The sequence below is a fragment of the Gracilinanus agilis genome, chromosome 5 (genome assembly GCF_016433145.1).
Source record: "Gracilinanus agilis isolate LMUSP501 chromosome 5, AgileGrace, whole genome shotgun sequence".
Taxonomy (NCBI): Eukaryota; Metazoa; Chordata; class Mammalia; order Didelphimorphia; family Didelphidae; genus Gracilinanus; species Gracilinanus agilis.
In genome coordinates, this window is record NC_058134.1 from 89,692,274 (window position 1) to 89,718,466 (window position 26,193).

Below are 26,193 nucleotides of genomic sequence, written 5' to 3' on the forward strand. Positions count from 1 at the left end.
TCGAATTTTCTCATGATTATTGCACCATCTAGTGGTATACTCTTAATTTGTTTCAAGGTCCCTTTACATCCAGCAATAGAAAACTATTTTCTATATAAAAACTGTATAAATTATACCCAATATACTTTATATACAAACAATAAGGATATATAAAAATATTCTTTCAAATTTTCACCCAAGAGTTCTCATACCTAGAAAAATTGGCTCTTTAAGCCCACAGATTCTCTGGTTTTATAAACTCATTCTGATCATGTAGCTGTTTCCCCCAACACTACATTTTTAAGGATGGTTTTCCTTGCAAAGATTTTGTTGCAAGATCAGCTCTTTCTCTAAGGGCATTGGCTTCTTCAGCACTTTGCTGGGCCTGTGCATTCCTCAGTAAGAAGTGGCTAATAAAAAGCTTCAAACCTTCCCGCAACATTCCAAGCTTTGGGTTGTCAGATACTCTGGGGGGAGGAGAAAAAAAGTAAAAATATGAGAATTAACAAAACTAGTTTCTTTTATGTATTTCTCTTTACCAAAAGAATAAATAAAAAATTAAGGATTGGATACTGCAACAAAACCCTTATTTTCTAATAATAATTTTAAATTTAGAACATTTTATGTACTGACAGTTTGTTTTCTTTTTCAAATATTTTGTGGCAAAATAATTAAAAAACCTACTTAAAACTTCAAAAATTCCTTCCATGTAAAATTTAACTTTGCAGATATAATCAACTAAACTGAAGAAAAATAAAGAAACATTTCCCTCTTCAACTCATATTCTCCCCACATCTCATAATCATATTACATACCTGCCAAAAATTATAGTAAGTTCTTCAATTTCTGTTTCCATTAATAGCATATATAATATTTTCCGTAAAAAGTGCACTTTGGGTTTGTTCAGTTCACTGAATTCAATTACCTAAGGGAATATTAATTACAGTGTGAAAAAGAATCTTAACAATTAGTTTTTCCCTAATGGCTTCCAGATAAGTGCAACTGAAAACAGGGGGGGGAAAAAAAGCCTATCCCCATTGCCACGTTTCTAATGACCACTAACTTCTGGGCATGAAATGAGAGGCCAAATCTCCATGTGCTTCTTTTGCTTATTTTTAATAACCTTTACCACTTTCTATCTTAGAATCAATACTAGGTGTTGGTTCAAAGAAGCCAAAGAAGTCAAGGGCCTAAGGAGTCAAACATTATTTCCAGCTATAAAGAAAGAGAACCCAGATAGTACACAAGCCATAGCCTCTAACCATTTTGGTCAATACTCTCTGCTTAGATCCAGATACATCCTAGTCTGGATGTTACAGGTGGCTGGGAGAGAGAAAAGTCATCTCTGAAGATGAAATTCCCCAGACACTCTCCTACTTCTACAAATATACTCACATCTGCACTTTCCAAGTCTCCTTATTTTCTCTAAATGTTGGCATATGTACATTTCCATCATCTCATGGAAATATAGAAATTACCAATGTCAAAATTTGCAATTACAACTAGAACATCAACTAAACTCTGTAACATAAGCACTTACCTACGCTAGTAAAATACTTCTGAACATTCTTATTGAATGTACTGGTAGAAGGAGTAGTTAAATATATCAACTGACTATGGGTTACTCAACTAGATACACAATATGGTATTTGGTTATAATATGAGATATAATATTCAGACAAAATAGCAGATATTTTTTAAAGTTCTTTTTAATCAACAGCACTTTAAAGGTTAATACCAATTCATTAATTAATTGTAATTATTTACACTAAGTAATTAACAAACCTTAAAGATGGAAAGTGAAAGTGATTTTTTCTTCAGTAAATGGGCCACCAATTGTACAAAATTAGAAAACGTCGTAGCTGATAAATTTTCTAAATCCCGAAATTTGTCCCATATGCTGAACTGGAATGTCATCTACTCCAAAAGTGAAAACAAAAATAAAGTCATAAAGCACCATCATATAATACATGGCATTCTAATGCTTTCTTATTAAAAGGCTGGTATCATAAAACACATAACTTATAAGTGATTAAATATGTTGATATTCAATGAAAAACAGTCAGGATTGTGATCGTTGTCATAATATTGCTCCTATAAAATGAAAGCTTTTAATTAGTTAAAATGTATTTAATATTATTAAACATATCAAGGCTTCTGAAAGCAAACATGCCAGTTTCTTAAAGATTTTTTAACAATTTCTTTCAATACCTAATTTAAAGTAGACAATATGATGAATTTAAGTAAAGTACCACTTGAGTTATAGTACCCTTTAGCAAGAGATATACAAGTTTTGCTACACAATATATAACTTAATGAGATCTCAAGTTATAAACTTGGCTCTCAAACTAACTTCGTCTATGCTACGATTTATGTAATATCTAGAACTGGGGCTTTGAAGGAGGGAGGAAGAATTAAGGGGAAGGAGAAAAAAAATTAATTTGGTCAATGAGTAAACTTGACTATTACTTCTTAAGCAGTCACAAAACATTCAACTTACTTGAAATCTCCTTTCGTATTCACAAAATTTGCTAGCCAAATATGCATAAAAAGGATTATATGTTTTCTCTTGTAGGCAACAATCTATAAGAACATGAACTATCTCTCTTTCTTGCTGATCCTTCAGTCCAAGCCTGCAAATAAGAAATAGCCAACTTAAATATCACAAAGCTTCCAATTTTAACTGTTTTAATAAAGGAACCATTTATCTGTACATAAGAGAATGAAATCTCTTTAAAATAAATCTCAAAAGAAAGAACCTGAAGAAAAAGAAATCTGTTAGTGGAGGGCAGCGAGAGCTAGTGTTCTAGAACCTGTATCGGTTACTACTTATACAACCACAGACAAAAAAAATCTTTTTTTCCTTTTCTCATCCTCAGATGCAGTTAGATTAGATATTTAAAATCTCTCCTAGTTCTAAAATGGTAATGTCAAATTTGGCCACCCAAAGGTTTTGACTCTAAAACGCGAAAAGTGTCTGAATATAGAGGTAGGATTTCCCAAAAATTTTAAGTCATGTGGATTAATAAATGTAATGTAGGGAAATTTCTGTAATATTTGCTTTTTAGAACCCTCTTCAGCTCTGGAATCACTTTGTTTAGTAAAACAATATATTATATATAACTTCACTTGCTTATTTATATTTAAAAATACTAAAGGTTTAGAAAAATCAGAGGGAAACAAACTTTTTCCCCATTTCTTCCCAGTTTTTCAGAAAAAAAAGTTTCTCTACTCAACCATTTGTAATTAATATAGTTTTCTTTTTTATCTCTACCTGAATGTTACAGCTAGATCCACATCAATACAAACTGCAGCTAAATTAGCATTACTTATGTTCAGCCAATAGTTTTTTTAATATGTCATGTGGCTCATAGGCCCACCAAGAGAGGAAGGGATTTTTCTAATATTTTAGTGAAGAATTAGTCTATGTAGTTTAATATGACAGAAATAAAAATAATAGATGGTAATTACAGGGAAATAAAAATGTCAGTTTAACATAATGAAGATGCCTTATGTCTCAGGTTGACTAAGGGTGATCCTGCCTTCTCAAAAGCTATCTCAATTGAGCACAGATTCTAGCAGGTTCTCAGGCTTTCACTTTTGTCTCAGTATCAGTCTCTGTGGGTTGTCCAAGTACCAGACTGGCTATAAGCATGGAGAGGTTCAAAAGAGGGCCAGTACTGGCAACTAGGTGACTCAGTGGATTGAGAGCCAGGTCTGGTGATGGGAGGGCCCAATATGGTTTCAGATACTTCCTATCTCTCTGACTCTAGTCAAGTCACTTAATCCTCACTGCCTAACCCCATTCTTCTGCCTTGGAACCAATAAACAATATTGATTCTAAGACAGAAGGTAAGGGTTAAAAAAAACAAGTGGGCTACTAAAGGATGACTCCTTTGGCCATGACAAACCATGAAACAATGAAACATGAAACACAGAAATACACAAAAAGTGTGTTGCCCTCTTCTGATTCTATAAACATAAGCACAAGGGCAGAAAGTGCTAAGAATAAAGGTTTTTAGACTTTCTATAAATATTAATTTAAATGTTGGCAACCCAAATGTGAATTCTTATCTCAACAACCAATGTTCACTTAAAATGAAACCAGAAGGGGGCAGCTGGATGGCTCAGTGGATTGAGAGCCAGGCCCAGAGATGGGAGGTCCTGGGTTTAAATCTGACCTCAGACACTTCCTAGCTGTGTGACCCTGGGCAAGTCACTTACCCCCATTGTCTAGCCTTTACCACTCCTGCCTTAGAACCAATATGCAGTATTGATTCTAAGACAGAAGGTAAGGGTTTCAAATAAACAAAGAAACAAACAAATAAATGAAACCAGAAGACATAAGGACATTGCAGCTAAATGGAAGATTGAACATGAAAGTATTTTTAACTTGGAAGAGTCAAATAGGAAATTGGAAAAATTGGCTTCATATATTTATAGGCAACATTATTTTATTGGATACTTGTTTTTCTTGCCTTTCAATATTTATGAACATGGGATCATAAAAGTTCTAGAGCTGGAAGGGATCCCAGATGCCATTGAGTCCAAGGGAGGTTAAGTAACTTGTCCAAGGTCACCCCAGTATTAAAGATTAGAGGTGGGATCTGAACCTAGGTCCTCTGACCCTAGAGTCAGTACTTATTCAACCATGACGTTTCACATGAGCATAAAGATCACCATGAAAATAACTGCAGTTTATATCAACAAAAGTTGTAAAGAAATGAAGATAAATCCTATGAAGATTTCATAAGACTCTGGAAACCACCCAATATATATTTCTATCCTTGGTCAATGCAAAAATGGGTATAGAGCAAGATGGTAAGAAATACAGAAGAAAAAAATAATTTGGAATTAAAAAACAAAAGAAGCTACAGACCTGTAGATTAATCAGAAGCTTCATGCCTGTATAGCATTTAATACTTCAGAAGAAGAGAATAGGAAAGCATTAGAAATGACAAGCATTAAACACCTCAAGAAAATAAAATAAATTATAATTCAATAGACAGAAAATGTTATTGTTATTCATGGTGGAGAGGTTTACTTGTATATAGTCAAACTATCCACTAATTAGAGCAAAAGTAAAAATGAACAACAAATTAGAAGGGAGGTCAATAATGAGTAGACACTGTAACCAGGCTAGCTTTAGCCTGACCTATTCAAACAAAAAGAAAAGTCACTGACTCAGTTTACATTATTTCTAACAGAAATTTAATGGATGTAAAGAAATAAAAGGAATAGAAAAGAGCTCAAAAACAGCTTCTACAAGGAAAACGCCTAATCTTACAAAGCCAAAAGATATAGCAGCCAAAGGGCAACACTGGCTTAAGGATACAAAAATTGGTAAAATGTGTAAGTTAGAAAGTTTTTTACCTCACCAAACAGGTAAAGACAATGGAGAGGAAAGCAGGTCTATGGATGGTTTGGCTTTGTGCTGATTACATTAAACACTAGAATATTACAGGGCCTTACTAAAGCCACTCAAGACACTGGCTTAATGATCTACAAAAGGAAAAAAACAGAAATGACTTCTGCAACATCATGATGTATAACTGGAGAGTTAGGCCACTGATTTTGCTAATAAGTATATTGTGGACAGAAGCACAAGTGGACAATAAGCTCAAAATTGGGCAGCATTTTCAATGAGCTCAAGCTGCTTCCACATACAAACACATGTGCACACACGCATCTTCGAATACAAATACTGTATTGGTGATGCGATGTGGCTGAGAAGTGGCTTCCCACATTAGATAAAGAGCTGTGAGGTCCAAGATATGGACTCTAATTCCACTGAGGACATTTGCTAGCTGCATGACTGAAATAGACAACCTGCTTATGTGGCAGAGCACGAAGTGACTGACCAACAGATGGCTTATGGCCACCACTGGTGTGGTGTCCACGGAAGCTGAGGAAGGTCTGTGGCCGACTAGCCAGACCCTATAGTGAATATATGGGATGATAGAACAAGTCTCACAGGATGAGCGGGCAGGAATAGGCATAAGCTGCATGCCAGGTCCATCTTAGTGAGAGCTGTGTGACCGGAGGCACATTCTTGACCTCTCCATAAAAAAAGGACAGAACCCAAAGCAGCCACCTCAGAGCATTCTTGGGAGACTCAATGAGACAATGGATGCAAAATGTTTTGCCAACTGTCAAGTGCTTTGCACCAGCTATTATCAAGATGGCTCTAAATCACAGAACATTATCCTATTTATGGTACTGCACTGGTACCCTAGAAGTGTTAAAAGACCTAAAAGAGGAGGCTGGGTGGTACACTGGATGAAGAGGACGATAACAGGTAACACATGGCACTCTAAGGTTTGCAAAGTATTTAACAACTGTTATCTCATCTGATCTTCCCAACAGACCTGGGAGGTAGGTGCTATTACTATTATTCCCATTTTACAGTTGAAGAAATTGAGGCAAAGAGAAGTTAAGTGGGTACTTTCTGTCTTGCATTAAAGGCATCAAAGTCTGTGAAGGAGTATATGTTATATTCTTAAATAAAAACCTCAAATAACAGATTCCTTGATTAACTGGAAGTTTTCTACTGTACTTCCCTGCAAGGTAAAAGATAATTAGAAAGCAAGCTGAATTGAGATATTTAGTTTTTATAAAAAAAGAGAAAAGGGACAACACAATTTCCAAAGTAATGGGTCTGCTCAGCTCATTAAATCATTTAGATCAAAGTACAACACAACGTAATTCATGTTCAGAATAAATGTAAGCTTTTTACTACCAGCTCATCCTTAATTACAAATTCAAATATATGAAGTATATACAGTACTTCTTAAGATAACAAAGAGGGCCAATGCACACAGCTTTTTTGTTTTAAACCTTTACTTTCTATCTTAAAATCGATAGTATATATCCATACTAAGATGGAAAAGCAGTAAGAGCTAGGCAACTGGGGTTATGTGACTCACTCAGGCTCACACACCTATGAAGTGTCTGAGGCCACATTTGAACCCAGGTCCTCTTGACTCCAGGCCTAAAGCTCTATTCACAGTGTTACCTAGCTACCTCCCAACCAATGCACTTTAACAAATATTTATTCCTTCTCTTAATCATTTTCCCCTCAATTAAAAAAAGGAAAAGAAAACCCAAATAATAAGTGTTATAGTCAAGCAAAGCAAACTTCCTCAGCCAATGCATTCTAAAAACATTTTCAGTTTGAAGACCAGAAAGGACCATTAATTCTTTGATTTAACTTTTGGTTGGAAACAAAAATTGTCCAATTACAAAAGAAACCTGGAAATTCCTATGTGTACTTACTTTAGAAGCTTTTCAAATGCATCCAAAAAATCTTCACTAATCATTAATGTACAAAAAATATTTCTTCTGATGTCAGTGTTCATTCTCTGCTTTCGGGCAAGCTCTAGTATCTTTGAACTAACCTTGAAAGAAGGAAAATAAGTATGGTTAATAAGTATATTTTAACAAATATTCTTTTTTTCTTATGAGACCTTAAGGAAAAATCCATGAGTTTATGTATACTTTATGTATACTTCTAAAATTTAGGTCTCTAGCAAAAAATTTGAGTAATATTATTATTTTTTTGCATCCTGACCCAAAATAAAGTTTAAGCAGGCAAAATTTGACTCAAAGTAACAAAATCAAAATCATTAGCATTAAAAAAAAAAAGCCCAAACATCTCCCCTGTCCTACAAAGTTTAAAAGGTCACAAATTTTGTGCAGCTGGGGAAAGAAAGTCTGTAACAAAACTTTGCTGAACAGAGAATTACTTGGAAATAAGTGATTTAGCCATAAATGAAACCTTTCATTGGGGAAAGAGACAATCACTTAATTTTTAGGGGCTTAAAACCTGAGAGGAAAAGACTTAAGAGTAATTGCTAATTTTCTGATTCTAGGGTAGAAGCCACATGGTAATAAATTTATTTGTTATGAAATCTATAGATATGCAAGCTTCTGTTGTACTAAAGAATCCTAGAAGTTTATTGTTGGAAGGGACTTTAAAGATTTATAGTCAAAGATGTTAGAATGGGTAACATAGGGAGAAGTGTAATACTGATCAGAGTAACCAATTTTGAATCTTGAAGGAAGGCTATTATTATAGAACTATAGCCCTAGATTTTTTTTAAATTATAGTCCTAGATTTCAGTTATATAATTTAAATCTTTATTTTAGTCCAGTGCTTTTATGATTCAACTAAACTGTATTGTTACCATATAAGATTTTCCTAGCTGGGCATGTTCTTCATCAATTCCTACTGCTTTAATTTTCAAGGATGAGTGCTGATGTGGTTGTGTATTTGCATAATCTTACTCAAGAAGTACTAAGGGCCTACTACATGCAACAGATAAAACTTATACGAGTCATTGTTTTTTAAAAACTTCCAGCTTAGAGAAAATTAAAGAGAATAATGAAATTCAAATAAGAATCCTTATTATTAGTTTAGTTTACCTTCCCTGTATGTTGTTTCTGCTGGCTGTTACTGTTGCTGTCAATCATTGGAGCTCCACTCCAGGACGATCCTACAATCCACCATCGTCCAATCTGCTCTGCATTCAAAAGGCTTTCCCAAGAGACCCGAAGTTGCGTTTCTTTACCAAAACCACTGTTTCGAATCTATTTTTAAAATGAAATAAGTTTTTATTGTAGTTTTTGGCTTGGTTTATATTTTATACTACTAATATCTTCCTTCAGCTTTCATGGACATGTAAAAATGACAGCATTTGGGGCATCAGTTAACTACATTTAAAACACCAAAAAAATAATTTAATCATAGCAGTGAACATAGTGCACGTATATAAACTACATTCTATTCTGTATTGTGGTTTGCTTGTACAGTTTTATTTTTTTTTTACTTCATATTCACAGAAGAATTCAAAAGCATATTCATAACTCAAACACAGAAGTCATTATTATCAAGGGACCTACTCTCCCCACTAGCAATCTCTCCCCCCACCCCCAACCTTCCATCTTAGAATCAATACTGTGTATTGGTTCAAAGGCAGAAGAGTGATAAGGGCTAGGCAACTGGGGCACAGCTAGGAAGTGTCTGAGGCCAGATTTGAACTCAGGATTTCCTGTCTGTAGGCCTGGCTCACAATCCACTGAACCATATAAACTGTCCCCTTTCAAGCTCTTCTCTTTGAGGAAATAGGGTTATAAAATCAAGCCTGAGGTCCTCCTATCTCCACAAAAGGAGACCTCAAAACCACTGATCCTAACAAGAATGGAAATGTGATTATGTATATTTCATGGTATTTATACCAGTTCTTTTAAATAAAATGAATATGGGTTTAATTTGTTGTTTTTCAGTTGTAGCCTGACTTTTTGTAATCTCATTTGGGGTTTTCTTGGCAGAGATAATTGAGTAGTTTGCCATTTCCTTCTCCAGCTCATTTTATAGATGAGTAAACTGAGACAAAATATGAAACTCAAAATTATACCCCCCAAAATAAATAATAATAAATTGAGGTTGGAAAGAGCAAAGAGTTGCAGTAGTGCTTAAAGGAGTTCCCAGATCATTGAAAAATCAGCATGCTGTCCAGGTAAGAACATCATTTTTAGGACCAAAGGATCTGGGTCCAAATTTGGGCTTTGATACTTATTGGTTATGTGTTACTGAAAAAGTAATTTCATTTTTCTAGGATTCCGTTTTCTTATTTGTAAAAGGGGAAAGTTGAACTTTGGGACCTCTCAGATTCCTTTTAGGACATATTCTGATAATCCCATTACTGTCTAGTGTTCATGTTCTAGCCGAAAATTAATTATAGTAAATCATGGGAGGATACTGGTTATTAATTTTTCCCCACTCCCAAGTCTATCTTTTAATTTATAATCTGACACATCGATGGAACAGAAAGGTAAATTGTTTATCTTACACAAAGGAATGTTGGATTAAATTTTCTATAGAAAAGAAAATGTTAACAGGGCAAGGCAATTAGTGTAAACTCTTTCTTCTTTTGAAAGTGAAATGAAAAATTCCTATAAAATACATTCCATATATTACACATGCCCTAATAAATGTAGTGCTTTCAGACACTAATTAAATTTATTTAGTAGATGTCTTCTTGTGAGTTAAAAGCAGAATAAAATCTAGAAGTTTGAAAGCACAATTTAAGAATCTACTGGTCTTTTATTAGATTAAAAATGCTGTTATTATAGAAATCAGAAAAATTAGTCTCTGCTAAAGACTAAAAATAGAAAAAGGACATAGATATTGTTGAGCTTATAAAGCTTTGTTTTGTTTTTTTCAAACCTTGGCCTCGACTTAGAAATGATACTAAGTATCAGTTCTAAGGCAGAAGAGTAAGAGATAGGAAACTGGGTGTAAATGCTCAGAGTCACATATTTAGGAAGTTGTCTGAGGTCAGATTTGAACGTGGGCTCTATTCACTGACCCATCTAAGTGCCCCATGAAGCTTGGTTTTTACTTAATATTTATCACCATCATCCCAAAGGGCTTTGATAATAAAAGACCAAGTTTCTCAAATTCATGAGGCTCACACTCACACATTTCAGAATAAAGAAAAAATAAAAAAAGTCAAAGGGGGGCAGCTGGGTAGCTCAGTGGATTGAGAGCCAGGCCTAGAGACGGGAGGTCCTGGGTTCAAATCCGACCTCAGACACTTCCCAGCTGTGTGACCCTGGGCAAGTCACTTGACCCCCATTGCCTACCCTTACCACTCTTCCACCTATTAGTCAATACACAGAAGTTAAGGGTTTAAAAAAAAAAAAAAAAGTCAAAGAGATTATCAATGAAGTTCTGAGAGATATCATTATCTTGTATTTCACAAATTGTATAGCAGAGTTCAGGGATAAAATTAAGTTTAAGGAATGATTAGGGAACTTGATCTTTTTGTTTTCTTTCTGTTGTTTTTTATCCCTAACTTATGAAAACAAGGTCTCAAATTAAGGACAAAAGAGTCCACTTGTCTGTTGCCTAATTCTTAATTAAAAAAAGAGGTTGTGAAGGAAGTTTTCTAGCAAACGGTAATATATTTGTTACTCCCATCATCTCAATAATCTATCTAAATGTGGTCAATAAAACAACCACTGTTTTGAAGTATAGTTAGACATCACTTGAAAAAAAATGGAAAACAATGAAACTTAACAAAGAGAGATAGTAGAGAATAATGATTTATACTACAAAAGAATGTTTTGTAATGAGAATTTCTCTACTACAAATAAATGTACTTACAAAATGTACTTTTATTGAATTTCTTATAAAACTTGATTCAAAGTTATAAACAGCATTTAAGTGAAATTAACCTAAATGATTATATAAGGAATTAGCTTGTTTAAAGTGGCTCTTCTCATTTAGAGCACATTGTAAAATGATACAAAGTAATTAATTAGTCTCCAGTCACCCAAGATTTTCTCAGTACTGCATGATTTTTAGATTGATTATTGTTATAGATCAGTGATGGGCGAACTATTCCCAGAGGGCCAGATCCAGGCCATAGTTTGCCCAGCACTGCCTTAAGCAATTCCCTAATCACTAGGCCCCACATCCAGATGTAGTGATTAGGGAATTGCTTAAGACAGTGATGGGCAAACTATGGCCTGGATCTGGCCCACAGGTAATAATTTGTCCATCACTACTATAGATAGTATCAAAACAGAGTGAAGAAACCATTGTACTAGTCACCATGATTAGAGATTTGCAGTGGTCATTATTATGGTCTCAACAATAATCCTTACTAATAATCAGTAAAATTTAGATCAGACTTTGATCTTTACTAAAATTATTACTTTCCTGTAACCTAACTTCTTGAGTTTATGACCACAGATCTATCTTAACTGACATACTTCAATATTTTAAGCATGTGTAATTTTCTCATTGTGAGAATTATCTCATGCAATACAGAAAAATTATGCAACTTTAATATATTTCTTTCAGTCATTAAAACTAAATAAATAAATCACATATGAACAAACTAATCTGGTAGAAATTTTCAGAAAGTAGACACATGGTCACCTCAGGCCCATAAATGGAGCTTAATTTTAGCTAAATAGGACCTGTGCTGGATCCTCAAAGAAGATGGGGTTATCTCTATTCTGAAATGAGGTAGGACTTTAATATGTAGTTAAATGGCACAAGTCTAAAATGTAAGTTAACATTAAACTTTTTTCATTTTCTTTTCTTTTTTACCAAAGTTCTCTGTAGTTTTCTTAGTTTCTCCACAGGTTCAGGGTCATAGCCTGGAATCTTGCGCATATCATTATTTTTGAGTGCCAACATGGTCTCAAGCATGAATCGAATCTTAAAAAAAAAGAGAGAGAGAGAAACATCTGAAACTATAGTGAATCACTTAAATGGGCAGAAAATATATTCCTGTAGATAAGATAAAAGAAATCTGTGTTAACATTACAATTTATATATAAAATTGTTTTGAACTAGTTTTCAAAGTTTAAGCCATCATTTAAATATTAAGAGTATAAAAGTCTTTCATTGTGTAAACAAAGAAGGCTATGAATCATGTTCCATAAAGGAATTAGAATTTAAAACTAGATTCATATTTTCCCCCATGTTAAACCAAATTTATAAAATTAGCCAAAGACAAGACTGATATAAATCACCTATAGTTTTTTTTTTCCTTAATTCTCATCAAATGTAGTTTGAATTATGTAATCATACCCTAGTCTGATCTTGGAACTTCTTGTCTACTCCACTGGCTTTGGTCTGGGCTTCACTGATCAGTTCCTTCAAAGATAAAGCATCATCTTTTCTCAAGGAAAACCCAACATTTTTCAGCATGAGTAGAATAAGTTCAATGTCCTTTTCTGTGAAAGTTCCAATAAGCTTTTTGAGAATGTCAAAGATGAGTAGAGATTGTACCACGTGAAAGTTATATAGATGGGCGATTATGGCAAAGAGGTTGTCACATTCTTTCCCCTCACTACCAGTTTTATGTAATTCATCAAATTTCTTCACCACAGCTTCCAAAAAGTGAGCACCAACCTGAAAATAGATGGTTAAGGAGAAAAAAAGTACATTAAAAAAAAATATTCAGTTCAAGTAAATTGGGGGGGGGGCTCCTCTTTTTTTTAACCAAATATAAAATAATCATTCTTACAAATACATAGAAAATATATTATCATAGAATGTAAGCTTCAGTAGTGTTGAACAACAATTTTACCTCTAGTATTAAGTATACCTGTACAATGTCCTACACAATATATATTTAATAATGAAAAATAATTTCTCAGCATCTGAGAATATCTGTGAAAAATATCTGCAGACCACTTCTCTAAGATTCCATTTTCTTTAAAAAAAAAACTCTTACCTTCTGCCTTAGAATTGATATTTAGAATTGATTGTAAGGCACAAGAATGGTAATAGCTAAGCAATTGCGGTTAAGTCACTTGCCCAGGGTCATACAACAAGGAAGTTTCTGAGGCCATATTTGAATGCAGGACCTCTTTTCTCCAGGCCTGGTACTCTATTCACTATGCCCAGCTGCCCCTAAGACTGTACTTCTTTCTGAAAATTATCACTAAATATTTAAAACAAAACATTTCTCAGAATAGTTTTCATATTGATTTTAATTCAACATACAAATTCAAAATCAAACATTTATTCAGCATGTAATGTATGTAGAATACTATGTAAAAGTGGCAGGGAAGCTAATACATTGTTTCTGCTCTCATCAAGCTTATTAGTCAAGATTATAAAAGTGACCTGTAGAGGTATAAAACAAAGTGCTAATGTGATGTCTAAGATGAATGGCTTTTACTAATATTAAGAGAAAGAGGAAGGAGAGCATTATATAAAGTTCCTGCTTTATTATGCATATTTATTAGTGATTTTGCTCGACTCCCCCTTTACTGGAAAGGGAGAAAAACATGAGTTTTTTATTTTTAAAACACATTTTAAAAAAATGAACAAAACTCCGAATTTGTGATGCATTCATGTGGCTACCTAGTCTGACTACAGAATACAATAAATTGAAGGGATAGTTTGAGGTAAGTTTGGAAACGTAGGGTAGTGACAAATTATGCTTTTGAATGCCAGGCAAGTTTTAACTTTATTCAGTGAGAAATAGGGAGTAGCTAAAAATTTCTTAAGTAGAAGCATGTTATGATTAGATGCAAATGAAAGAAAGATTATTTTGACATAAGTATGAAGGATGGATTAGAAGTATGTCAGGAAGCTACTACATAATAATAGTCCACGTAGCTGGCAATAATGGTCTGTACTAGGGTGGTGGCAATGATTAGAGAGGAAAAAGAAGATGCCTATGAAGGAGGTTGTGGAGGTAAAATCAATAGTACCTGACAACTATGTGAAGAAAAGAATCAAAGGTAACTTCAAGATTCCAAATATAGGAGACTGGGGAAATGTTATTGCTCTGAGTTGGGTGTTTGAAGAAGAGCCAGGTAGCCACTGTCACTGGATGGCAGAGTACAGGGGCAGGAGAGGTAGGAAGGAGTTAGATTATAAAAGGCTCTGAGAGCCAAATGGCATATTGTTTTTTAATTCTATAAACAATAGGGAGTCACTGGAGTTTGCTGAGTTGGGGGGATAACACAGCCAGGACTGAGTTTTAGGGAAGATTGATTTGACAGCTGAGGGGAAGATGGATTAGTAAGAGGAGATCAGTGAGGAGGCCAATGCAAAATGAAATGGTCCAGGTCAGAGGTAATGATGGCCTAAACTGTTGGTAGTGTCAGAGAAGAGAAGTACTTTATGAAGAAATGATACAGAGGTGGAATTGACAAGATTATAAAACAGCTGAAGGAAGAGAGAATAGTGAAGAACTATGGAGCTGATCTGTAACTAAGTGTATATTACAGATGAGTCTTGTAGATATTAATACATTTTAAATGTTTTTAATATACTTAGGCATTCTGAAATGGTTAATTTTTAAAAAGTCAAGCCTAATGGAGCAGTTAGGTGGTACAGTGGATAGAGCCAGAAGGGCAGGGGTTCAAATGGATCCCGAAGGGAGGGGAGGGGAGGGAAGAACCTGTTCTTAGAACCTGGGTGAGAGGAAAAGGATGAGGGCAAGGGGAGCAGAAGCAGATGATACCAAACTCAGAGCTTTGATGTAGAGTGTAGTCCTTCTATTTACCAACCTTCTTTTCTTCTTTATAAAGAGGAAGCAGGAAACAGAAACATATATGGAAAGAAGATGGAGGGAAATAAACAGATGAGTTCACCCATAAACAGAAGAGAATGGCTGAATGGATTAGAAAACAGAATCTAACAACAGGGTGATGACCAGAAAGTTGAAACACAATGATTCACATGAGTTAAAACAAGAGATTGGAGCAAAAAAAGGCTATAAGATCATGAAGTTGAGTGGCTGATAGGGTAGGGGTGTCATTTTCAGAATTAGAGAAGTGGATTTGAAGTAGAAGAGAGGGGATGATGAACCCAGCGGGAATAGATGTTTTCAAGATGGGGGTCACAGGAAGGTCAAAAGGAATGTGGAAAAGGAGCCGGCCATTAGATTTAGCAATAAAGGTCACTCGTCGCCTTGGAGAGAGCTATTAGTGGTGGAGTTGTTACTGCTAAAAGTTTACAAGTAAAGGGAAAGGGGAAAAATATAATAGTTAGGAAGGATTAAAGAATGCAAAGGAGGACAGGGGAAACCTATATTGTTTGTAGGCTGTGGAGAAAGAGTCAGAAGAGAGGGAGAGACTGAAAATGCATGAAAGAATGACATGGAGCAAGGTTACAGAACAGGATGAGATGATCAAGGACATAACTGGAGGGGTCAGCTTTGGCAAGTTAGATGGCTGTCTTTTCCTTTATAAGAGTAAGAGGAAAAAGGAAAAGTGGTGAAGGACATTGAGGCCATTTGATGTGAACTTAATCTTTTAGTAAATAAAACATATAAAAGTAAAGTACAATTGTATAGACACAAACATTCATATGTGTACTTTTTGGTTTTGAATTTATTTAAATACAGAACAGAATTTTAAAGTTTTGATTTTAAACTTGCACTTTAAAATTATGCCTTAAAAATAAAATTTGAGAAGGAAATCTAATAGTCTAACATAAATACAAATATATGAAGAATAGCAATTATTACATGAATAATTGGAAGAATTAAAAAGTTTATTCAATTTAGCACATTATTTCTAATGTGGGAAATTTAAGAAAGTTTGTATCCATCTGGAATTTAATTTTGATTCAGAAAAAAACAATAAAACTATTTCATCAAATGACACCATAGTCTTTATTACATTTTTTGTATGGGTTCCTGTGGGGATGTTTCTGCCATTATAGAATTAAAAGAAAGTTTAATGGAACTAGCATCCTGAAATAGCTCATTATACCTTGGCAAAAGCTTCAGTGGATGTCATTAGCTAAGCTGCTGTAATGACTTCCCCTTGAAACAAGTAATTTCAACTGTCTTTCATGCTATTAGCTAAGGTACAGACGATAAGTATGTCTAATAATCTCATGTTTGCAGATAAAGTAAATCCTTGACATGCTGTGAATGGTCATTGTCCATAGTTATCATAACTCACTGAAATGCTAAGCTATCAGTGCTAAAACCTGATAGTAACTTTGCTCAAATGTGTAACAATGTGATTTAGGAAGACCTAACCAAGTCCAGAAATGGCCACATAATGGCATTGTATGATTGCAATCAAAAGGTACTAAGAATAGCATTCAGGTGTTTCATTACATTTCATAATAGACAGGAAGAATTGCCTTACAACATTAATGTACAGAAGAAAAGAGTGTATCTTGGAAATGAAAGAATTTAAAACAGAGTTAACATCAACCATTTATGTGCAGATTATTCACATCGGAAATTCCCTATCCTCTGATTTGTTTTTCTCTTTCACTTACTCAACAACCACTTATTAAGCACACAGAAAATATTGGGAAGGTTCTATGGAGAAATGAAGATTATTACAAATGGCTCTACCTTCATGGTGTTTAGAACATAACAAGGAAGATGTGACATATGCACAATATGAAATACTATATAATAAACACATACCTAAGGCATAGAAGAGAATATGATGACTTGTATTTCACTGTAGAGTAGGAAAGAAATGAAGGTAACAATGTGAGATGTTATGAAAAAAATACTGAAAGAACATGGCAACTCACTGGTCTTGATGAGAAAGGGAAGAATCAAAGATAACACTAATTGTTATGAGAATGGGTAACTACAGACAGCTAGGTAGTTTACTAAATAAGAGAGCTAGACCTGGAGATGGGGAAGTCCTGGGTTCAAATCTAGCCTCAGATACTTCCTACCTATGTGATCCTGGGTAAGTTACTTAACCCCAATTGCCTCTTCTGCAGTGGAACCAATATTTAGTAACAATTTTAAGACAGAAGGTAAGAATTTTTAGAAAAAAAAAAAAAAAAGAAAATTGGTGAATATAAATGAATATAAATGAAGCCCCATTGTTATCAATGTTCTGAGAGTATAGATGTTTACCAAATTTAGAGATGTCACAAATCTGGGAGGGATGACTACTCACTGGATGGGAAAATCCAGATCCAAAAAGATCATGACAGGCATAAATAATGGACTGAGCCTAAGATTTTGCTTGTATTGGGGATCTACTTATCTGGGAACACTCTCTGACTTTCCAGCATATTGTCAGTTCCTTGAGAAATGGACTTTCACCCCTGTCTGTATCTCAAATGCTCAGTGCAGAGCCTGCCACAAAGGAATGACTTAAATGCTTAAGATTAAATGTAATAGGGATGGCTCTGTCCTATACATGGGTTCAAAAAATAACTCAAAAGCCCCAAAACACAAGAGAGAAGACAGTGCTTATGGAAAAAGAAAATTCACAACCCCTCTGTGTTTGAGTTAACTAAAATATTAAATGAGAGTAAAAATGTCTGTTAGAAAAGCTAAAGTGACTTTATGCTGTATTCATAGAAACATGGTATCCAGAATGAAGTGAAATTCCCATTATAATGTAATAATCAGAGCATATCTGGAATTGTTTTAGGTGACATATTTAGGAAGAACTTTAATAAGGCTTGAGCATATTCAGATAAAACCACTATGAAGATTAAGGGAACTTGAAACCATAGCATATGAGATTTAAATGAAGGAACAGAAGACCTCTAACTTATATAAAAGAAGTCATAGGTAGGGATAACTGTCTTCAAACATTTGAAGGGTCATCCAGGGGATGAGTGATTAGATTTGTTCTAGTTGACACTGAAAGCTGAACTAGGACCAAAGCATGGAAGTTATGGGCAGGTATATTTCAGGTTGATATAAACAAAAATATCCCAACAATTAGAACTGCCCAAAAGTAGAATAGCTATCTAGGAATATCAAGGGGAACATTCAAGCAAAAATTGGATGACCACTTGTCAAGAGTGTTTAGAAAGGGTTCTTACTCCAGTTAAGGGGTTGGATTAGACAAGATTTAAGGTTCCTTTCAACTAAGGACATCTATGAAACCTGAGAGTAATATATGAAGAACATTAGGTAGGGCAGAATGGAAAATCTGATCATTTGCTCAACTAATATGAACATCTACCATATGTCTTGGACTGTTACTGTTCAGTTGTTGCAGTTGTGGCTACCTATTCATGACCACATTAGGGAGTTACTGGAGGAGTTGATAATGGAATGGCTTACCATTTCCTTTTTCAGCTCATTTTACAGATGAGGAAACTGAGGCAAATAGGGTCAAATGACTTGTCCAGGGTCACATAGCCATTAAGTGTCTAAGGCTGGATTTGAACTCAGGTTTTCCTGACTATGCCCATGCTCTATCCATTGTGTCACCTTGCTGTCCTGTTTTGGACTGTAGGAAACAATTATAAAATATAGTCCTTACCTTCAAATATTTTTTTTGGCTAGTTACAAAGATAAGCTTGAATAAGACTCTGTAATTGAATCTGCCCCAACATATACTGTGTCCCTTGGCAAGTCATTTAAACTTCCCCGAAACCCAGAAAATTCTCAGTCTCTAAGACCAAAAGTTTCTTAAACTTCCTAAAGTTTACTAAACAAACAAAAAAAAGGATCAGTTATAAAGTACATAAGGCAGAATGAAGTGCTGTTAGTTATCATGAATTATAAGTGCCTGAATTAAAATTACAAAATTCTCAACAGGAAAGGATGCAAACAATGAACTGATAACTTCAATGCAATGAAGACACATGACAGAAAATGAGAAAAATAAAAACTACTCACCTCAATTCCTACTGTGTGGTGAAGAATGCTAACCAAAAGGACATGCTCCATCATCAGTCTGGCAGGCATCACAGCTTCAGTTACACAAGCATTCATAAGAATGTCTGTCAAAGTATCATTCATATCTTTTCTACTGTTTGCCATATACAACTCTTCCAGTTGCCCACTTATAGAAGCCATATTGGGTTCACTCAACCTATAGTAAAAATTGTGTTTCTTTTTAAAGATTTATTTCAGGTTAATTTATAAAAATTTCTGATACTCTCAAGACTACTAATTAATCTTATCTTTTAGTACTTAAAGAGTTTCCAAATTTTGTTTTCTGTTAAAATGGTCCTGGATGCAAGTTTAAAAAAAAACAAAGGGGGAAGCTGAATGGCTCAGTGGTTTGAGAGCCAGGCCTAGAGACAGGAGGTCCTAGGTTCAAATCTGACCTCAGACACTTCCTAGCTGTGTGACCCTGGGCAAGTCACTTAACCCCCATTGCCTAGTCCTGTAACAAATAATATTAATATAGAGGGATATATATACATATATATATAAAAGATATTAGGGTTTAAAAAATTAAAAAAACAAAAAACAAAACCAAAACCAAACACCACAAACCTTACATTTCTTTTCTTCCATTTAGAACACTTTTTAATCTTACTCTGAAAAGGGTTACTATGAACAGATGTTAAACTAACTTTCATTTTTCTTTAAGAAATACTTATTAGGGGCAGCTGGGTAGCTCAGTGGAGTGAGAGTCAGGCCTAGAGACAGGAGGTCCTAGGTTCAAACCCGACCTCAGCCACTTCCCAGCTGTGTGACCCTGGGCAAGTCACTTGACCCCCATTGCCCACCCTTACCAATCTTCCACCTATGAGACTGAAGTACAAGGGTTAAAAAAAAAAAAAAAAGAAAAAAGAAATACTTATTAAACTATTATTATATGTAAGGTTCTGGGGACATAAAGATAAAACTCCCTTTCTTGGGAAGTTTTTATTCTACCAGGAGAATTCTGAATATACTGAAATATCAATATAATGCATTACTTACAGTCTATGTTACCAGATATTATTGCAGAAAGATGCTACACTGAGGTTAATGCAATGGGATCATCTATTGTCTCTCCCATAGGTCCTACTATTGAACATAATGCCTAGTTATTTTCCCCTTAGAAGAACACAGGTACCTATATATTCCTCTTTTATCATTATGTCTCCAGTGTTGTAAAAGATAACCTAACTGTACAGTTAATTTTGCCTTTCAGCCTTTTATGTTTTGAATGTTGAAAGAATTCTTTAGATCCCAAGTTAACTTTTTTAGTGTCACAGACCCTTTTGACAGACTGATGAACCCTATGCATCTCTTCTCAGAATCATGTTTTAAATGTGCGAAATAAAATATATATTACAAAAGGATCCAATCATACTGAAATACAATTATCAAAATATTTTTAAAAAACAAGCTCATGGACCTCAGATTAAGAACCCTTGCTCGAGACCTTAGATTGGAGAGAGTAGTTAAGCTGATTTATTTATATGAAAAACAGGGGGCTTTGTGTCTTATTGATCATATTGAGCTTTAGAACAGACCATTTTATAAACTAAAACCATGTAGTTTTTTTAAGTTACCACCAAAAACCTCTATAAACAATGTTCATCTATTTCTTCCCAACAAGTGTACACTAATATATCATTGTACATTCAAGTAGAAGCATCCATCAATAAGACATGTAATAGTCTTTTCTTTTTTTTTTTTAAACCCTTAACTTCTGTGTATTGGCTCATAGGCGGAAGAGTGGTAAGGGTAGGCAATGGGGGTCAAGTGACTTGTTCAGGGTCACACAGCTGGGAAGTGTCTGAGGCCGGATTTGAACCTAGGACTTCCCGTCTCTAGGTCTGACTCTCAATCCACTGAGCTACCCAGCTGCCCCAATAGTCTTTTCTTAATATGTAACCTCATAAAGCCGAACTGCTCCTTTTCAGAATGTCTGTAGATACACTGGATTTTAGAGATACCATATCCTCTTTGCCAAGGTTGCCTCATATAAACTATATTTCTTAAAATTTTTGTGGGTAGGGGGACTAAAGTAGAGAGCAACTTAATATTATTTCATTCTTGCTCTTTCAATGATGCTACCAATAACAGAAAAAAATAAGAAATTAAATGCATCTTAGGACTTCTTACACATGATAACAGAAAAACCAAAAAGGATCATCAGATGCTTGTGGAGAATTGAGGAAAGCGATATTCACAGGCAGAGGTGAAAACGCTGGTGCTCTCTGAGTCAAAGCCAGTACTGTAGAGGATATACTTAGTTATTCTACTTCTTCCCAGAAAGGAGACTTGTAGAGTGGAAAGACCTGGATTTATTCCTGTCTCTGACCCCAGCTGGTGACCACAAGGAACTCACTTAACTTCTTTTGAGCCTTAGGAAACTCTATAACACTTACTTACTTAATTAGAGATGACTTAACAAAACCACAAATCTTCTGATTTCCTCCCAGAAGGGAACAAGGCCATCTTCTATCTACCCATCCCAAAGTAGGTTGAGGGTGATTTGTAGTATATGATTTATTTTGGTCTTTTTTGGCTAGAATAGGAGAAGAAAATGGAGATGGGGGTCTTAGAGGGGAAGAGGAAGCTTCATAGGATGAACAAAAGTTGAGAACTCATTGCTCAAAATGTGCTGTTGTCACTGAAGAAAGTATTCAATAATAATCTAATCATTTTCCCTGCCTACTGTTTAAAATTTAATTCACTTAAAAATAATGTCCTACATTTCTATGGAAAACGAACAATTTGGCTAACTTTAAGACACAAAAGAGTTCTCAAGAATTAAGATATATTACCTGTTAATTAGACCTTTCACATTTTTCTTTAACCTTTCTAGTTCTTCCTTCTTTTTGGCATCCACTGCTTCCTCAGATCTTCTCACATGAGGTGGAATATACTTTGTACTTTTACAATGCACCTAATTAAAAGGATAGAAATAAATTAATGAGATAAATTTTCATTAGGAAAAAAATCCCAAATTCATTTGCAAATGGCCTTTTGTCATATTCCCATTAAAGTATTAAAGAGCTAAAAATTAATGGAAAAGGTTATAAGGACTCACATTTATGTAGTACTTTAAGGTTTATAAAAGGCATCCCCCACAAAAACTCTGTGAAGTAGGTAGTATAAGTATTACTATTTCCCTTTTACTAAGGAAATTGAAGCTTAGAGAAATAAAATTATTTCCCCAGGGTGTCAAAGCTGGTATTCAAACCAAAATTTGAATTTTCCTAATTTCAAGTTCTGAATTTATCTACTACACAGAGGCATAATAACTAACATTTATTTAAGGCTTGAAAGTTTATGAATCATCCTAATTATTTATTAAAGATTATTACTGACAATTACATAAACATAATGAACTTGTACAGAGCAGATCCCTGTTTCCTGACAATTACTCATTTTATACTGATGCATGTTAATATCCTCTCATACCAGCCTGTGCTCAGGGTATATCACAGCACACATGTATATAATGTAAAGAATAAATGGAACACAGGAAAGAATCCTTAATATTAAGAACATGCTTCATTTACTGCATTAAGGCAGTGTTCTAGACAATACCTTCAGTTGATTAACATAATTTTAGAGCAAAACTAGCTTGAAATAATTTTACATTTATCCAAAACACCAATACAAAGGAAACAAAAATCCATCTCTTTCCTTGATCAATAAATTCTCAGATTAACAAATTGGGATCCCTTATAGAATGTAACCTGGCAACCGCATCCAGTAGGTGCTGCAGACCCGGCCCCATAAGAAGTCAGAAGACCTAGAAGAGAATATTGTCCTTGGTGATATCCAATGGTTCAACATCAGAAAATGGTTATCATTTGTTAATAAAAATGTTACTAATGAAGATGTATTACCTTACTGGTCCACATTAAGGAACAATGCCTTTTAGCTGAAACTTCTATGTTGGGGCAGCTAGGTGATACAGAGACTAGACCTCTGGATCTGGAGTTAGGAAGATCTAAATTCAAATTCAGCCTGAGACACTTAGTAGATCTGTGAGTACAGGCAAGGTACTTAGCATCTATCTTACTCAGTTTCCTCATGGATAAAATGGTGATAATAATAGCTCCTGCTTCCAAGAGTTGTTTTTAAGTATCAAATGAAATAATAATTGTAAAGTGTTTGGCAGACTGTAAGTGCTATATGAATGTTCATGATCTTTACATCTGTCAGAATGTGAGCTTCTTGAAAGGAAAAACTGCTTTACAGACAGTATTTTACACACAGTAACTATTTAGGTGTATTTTTTTCATTCATGTTGGACAACAAATGTACTCTGTAAGAGGGAGGCATTTGTAAAAAACATCATTCTTGACGTCAAGGAGTCTCCAAGATAGGTCAAATACATCAATTTCCTGCACCTTGCAAAGCACTGCCTTATTGTGACCTCTGCTTCTCCCTAGTTCACAGCATCTGATATTAAATTACATTCACTTACTTGGAAATGCTACTTGGAAGTAAGCTTCCTGTGGTTGGGAATGTTTTGTTTTTCATGTAGCATTCAATCTCCCACTTACTTTTATCTCTCTAATACTTCAATGGGAATGACAAAAGACAATTTGCAAATGAATTTGGATTTTTTTGGTAGATTATATCTTATTATATTTCTATCTTTTTAGTTAGGTTTTGTAAAAACATTTTTAAAATGTTAAGTGAATTGAATACCTTAAAAGACAGACCACTGCCCAAACACGTTCTTATTAGCACAGAAAGATGGTTTTAAAAGGAGGCAGCAAAGTTCTCTGGGGCAAGAAGGCAGTTTTTACACACTGTACCTCATTGGTGGTTTTTTCATCTTCAGAGGAGGAATCTCCACTTTTCTCATCTGCAAAACGCACTCTCTTCCTTTCCTTCTTTTTTTCCTTTTTGGCCTCTACCTGCAGGTCTGCGTCCTCCTCCTTCTCCTTCTCTTCTTGGAGATCCTCTTCCAGAACATCCTCCTCTTCGTCCTCGTCACTGCTCCAGTCTTCTCCCGCGTCCACGTCCAGGATGCTCCCTCGGGACTGCGGTGACTCCCTTTCCTCCTCATCGTCCCCTTCCTCGTAAAGGGCGGAGCCGCCGCCCGCTTCCAGCGCTCCAAGGATGTAGTCCAGGCCGTCTCGGGCGAAGCTGGAGGGCAGCGTAGCTGTGGTCGAGCCGCCGTCGCCATCGCCCTTCTTCTTTTGGCGGCGCTTACTCAGGCCCAGACGGCGCTCCAGCTTACGGATCTCGCGATCCTCTTCCTCGTTGGCCGCCAAAAGCGCCCGTTTCCGAGCAGCGATGGCGGCGGCGCCGGGTCCCCGGGCCTGGGCCTTAGTGGGCCTGCGTTGGAGGCCGTCCGGGGGCAGCGAGGACTTCGGCTGCGGTGGTCTCTGCTTCTGTTGCTGCTGTGGCGGCGGCGGCGGCTTCCCAGGGGCCGAGGCCGGAGCCGTGCCTGCCGGCTTCTTGTTCTCCCCCGACCGCTCCTGGGCTGCTCCCGGAGACCTGACCGGCCCCCCGGTCCGCTGTAGCCGACGGGCTTTCCTCAGGTGTCGCTTCTCCTTCTTCAGCTCCTTGCGGCGCTTCTTTCCACCGAGGCGCGGGGCGGTCTGCGGCCGCTCGGTGTGGCCAGAGTCCTCCCCGCCGCCGGGGCTCTTGTCCCCGGCGGCCGAGTGCACGAACTCCTCCACTGCCAGCCGCAATCGTTTCATCGCGCCGCCATGGCGGCCCGGGCCGGTCTTGCGCTTCATAGCCTCTTCCCTCCTGGGCAACCGGCCCTATTTTGGGCCGGCGGCTACCACATGTAAGAGGGCGCAGCCATCTTCCCGGGGTCGAGGATCACGTCGGGCGCTCGCGGCGGAAGTAGAGGGGCCGTCGGCCTGGAGTGCGAGGCGGGCAGGGAGCGCGTCACGGCGCCCCCTGCTGGCGGGAGGACGCGTAGCCTAGAGGGCATAAGCTAGGGTGAACACCGAGAAGGTTGAGTGGAGATTCTGGAGCCCGCCGTGGCGGCTTCACACACTGTTGCCCTGGGCACCCAGAGTTTGGCGTGGTTTGATGGGTGGGGGAGGACGGGACGGGATGTGGAGGATGTCTCTGGACAGGAATTATTATAGAGGTGGGAGAAGGTTTGGGACAAAGAAAAGCAAGTGTCGGCCCATCCTCAATTAAGGGATTTGTGGGAGAGCTGTGGTTTCTGCCCCCTGTGGGCCGTTCCCTCCAGGGGCTAATAGTCTACTGCAAAAAGGTGGCAAAGGGACAGACTGGAGATTTCATGGAACTGGGAAGGCCCTCCACTGAGGCCTCTAGGCACCACCTCTGCAATTCGTTATCTAGGAAGGAGGAAACAGGAAAGCAGAGAATAGAGAGGGATGGGGGAAAGCAGAAAGGAAGAAAGGAGGGAGGGAAAGAAAGAAGGAAGGGGAAAGGAGAGAAAAGAAAGGAAGTAATGAATGGAGGAATGGAAGGAAGGAAAGAGAAGGGGAGGGAGAAAATGAAAAAAAAGGTAGGAAGGAAGGCTAGAAGGAGAGAAGAAAGAAGGAAATGAAAGGATTGAATAGAGGAGGGAGGGAAGTAACGAAAAGAAAGGAAGGAGGAAAGAGAAAGAAAAAGGAAGGAAAGGAGAAGAGGGAAGGAGGAAGAGGAAAGAAAGGGAGGAAGGAAAGTATAGGCAAGAAGGAAGGAAAGGAGTAAGGAAGGAAGAGAAGAAGGGGGGAGGGGAAAGGAGAGTGCTATAACAAAATTCCAAAATGCCTATACCACTGGCAAAATAATGACAAAATTCATCTGGGTGAACAAAAGGTCAAGAATCTCAAGGAAAAGAATTTATTTAAAACCTGGGGGAAAGGAGGCCTATTAATATCAGATCTCAAACTAACCTAAAAAGCAGTAATCATCAAAACTTTGGTAGTGGCTAAAAAATAGCAAAGTCAATCATTTGAACAGACTAGGTATATAACAAATGAACATAGTTATATAATGTGTCTGTAAAGCAGTTTTTCCTTTCAAGAAGCTCTTTTTTTTAAATTGGGAAAATTGGAAAGTAATATGGAGGGAATGAATTTTAGACTAACATTTAATACCT

General features: G+C 36.4%; 1 protein-coding gene across 1 annotated transcript; it reads right to left on the bottom strand.

The window, feature by feature from the left end:
- NOM1 (nucleolar protein with MIF4G domain 1) lies at positions 1–24,941 on the bottom strand. The gene is made up of 11 exons (XM_044679953.1): positions 23,930–24,941; positions 21,935–22,056; positions 19,098–19,293; positions 12,590–12,913; positions 12,104–12,214; positions 8,404–8,568; positions 7,255–7,376; positions 2,480–2,612; positions 1,765–1,896; positions 795–904; positions 1–446 (listed from the first exon to the last, which is right to left on the bottom strand). Exons 1-11 carry the CDS (start codon positions 24,860–24,862, stop codon positions 272–274), a joined length of 2,523 nt encoding a protein of 840 aa, XP_044535888.1. The 5' UTR covers positions 24,863–24,941; the 3' UTR covers positions 1–271.
- Between the last annotated feature and the right edge of the window lie 1,252 nt (positions 24,942–26,193).

Excerpts from the sequence above, each read along its gene's own strand:
- NOM1 (XM_044679953.1), bottom strand. The coding sequence starts at position 24,862 with ATGAAGCGCAAGACCGGCCCGGGCCGCCATGGCGGCGCGATGAAACGA. Across the intron at positions 19,294-21,934 it reads GTGAAAGGTCTAATTAACAG|GTTGAGTGAACCCAATATGG; the intron begins GTAATATATCTT and ends TTTTTACTATAG. Across the intron at positions 8,569-12,103 it reads GAAAACTACAGAGAACTTTG|ATTCGAAACAGTGGTTTTGG; the intron begins GTAAAAAAGAAA and ends TTTTAAAAATAG.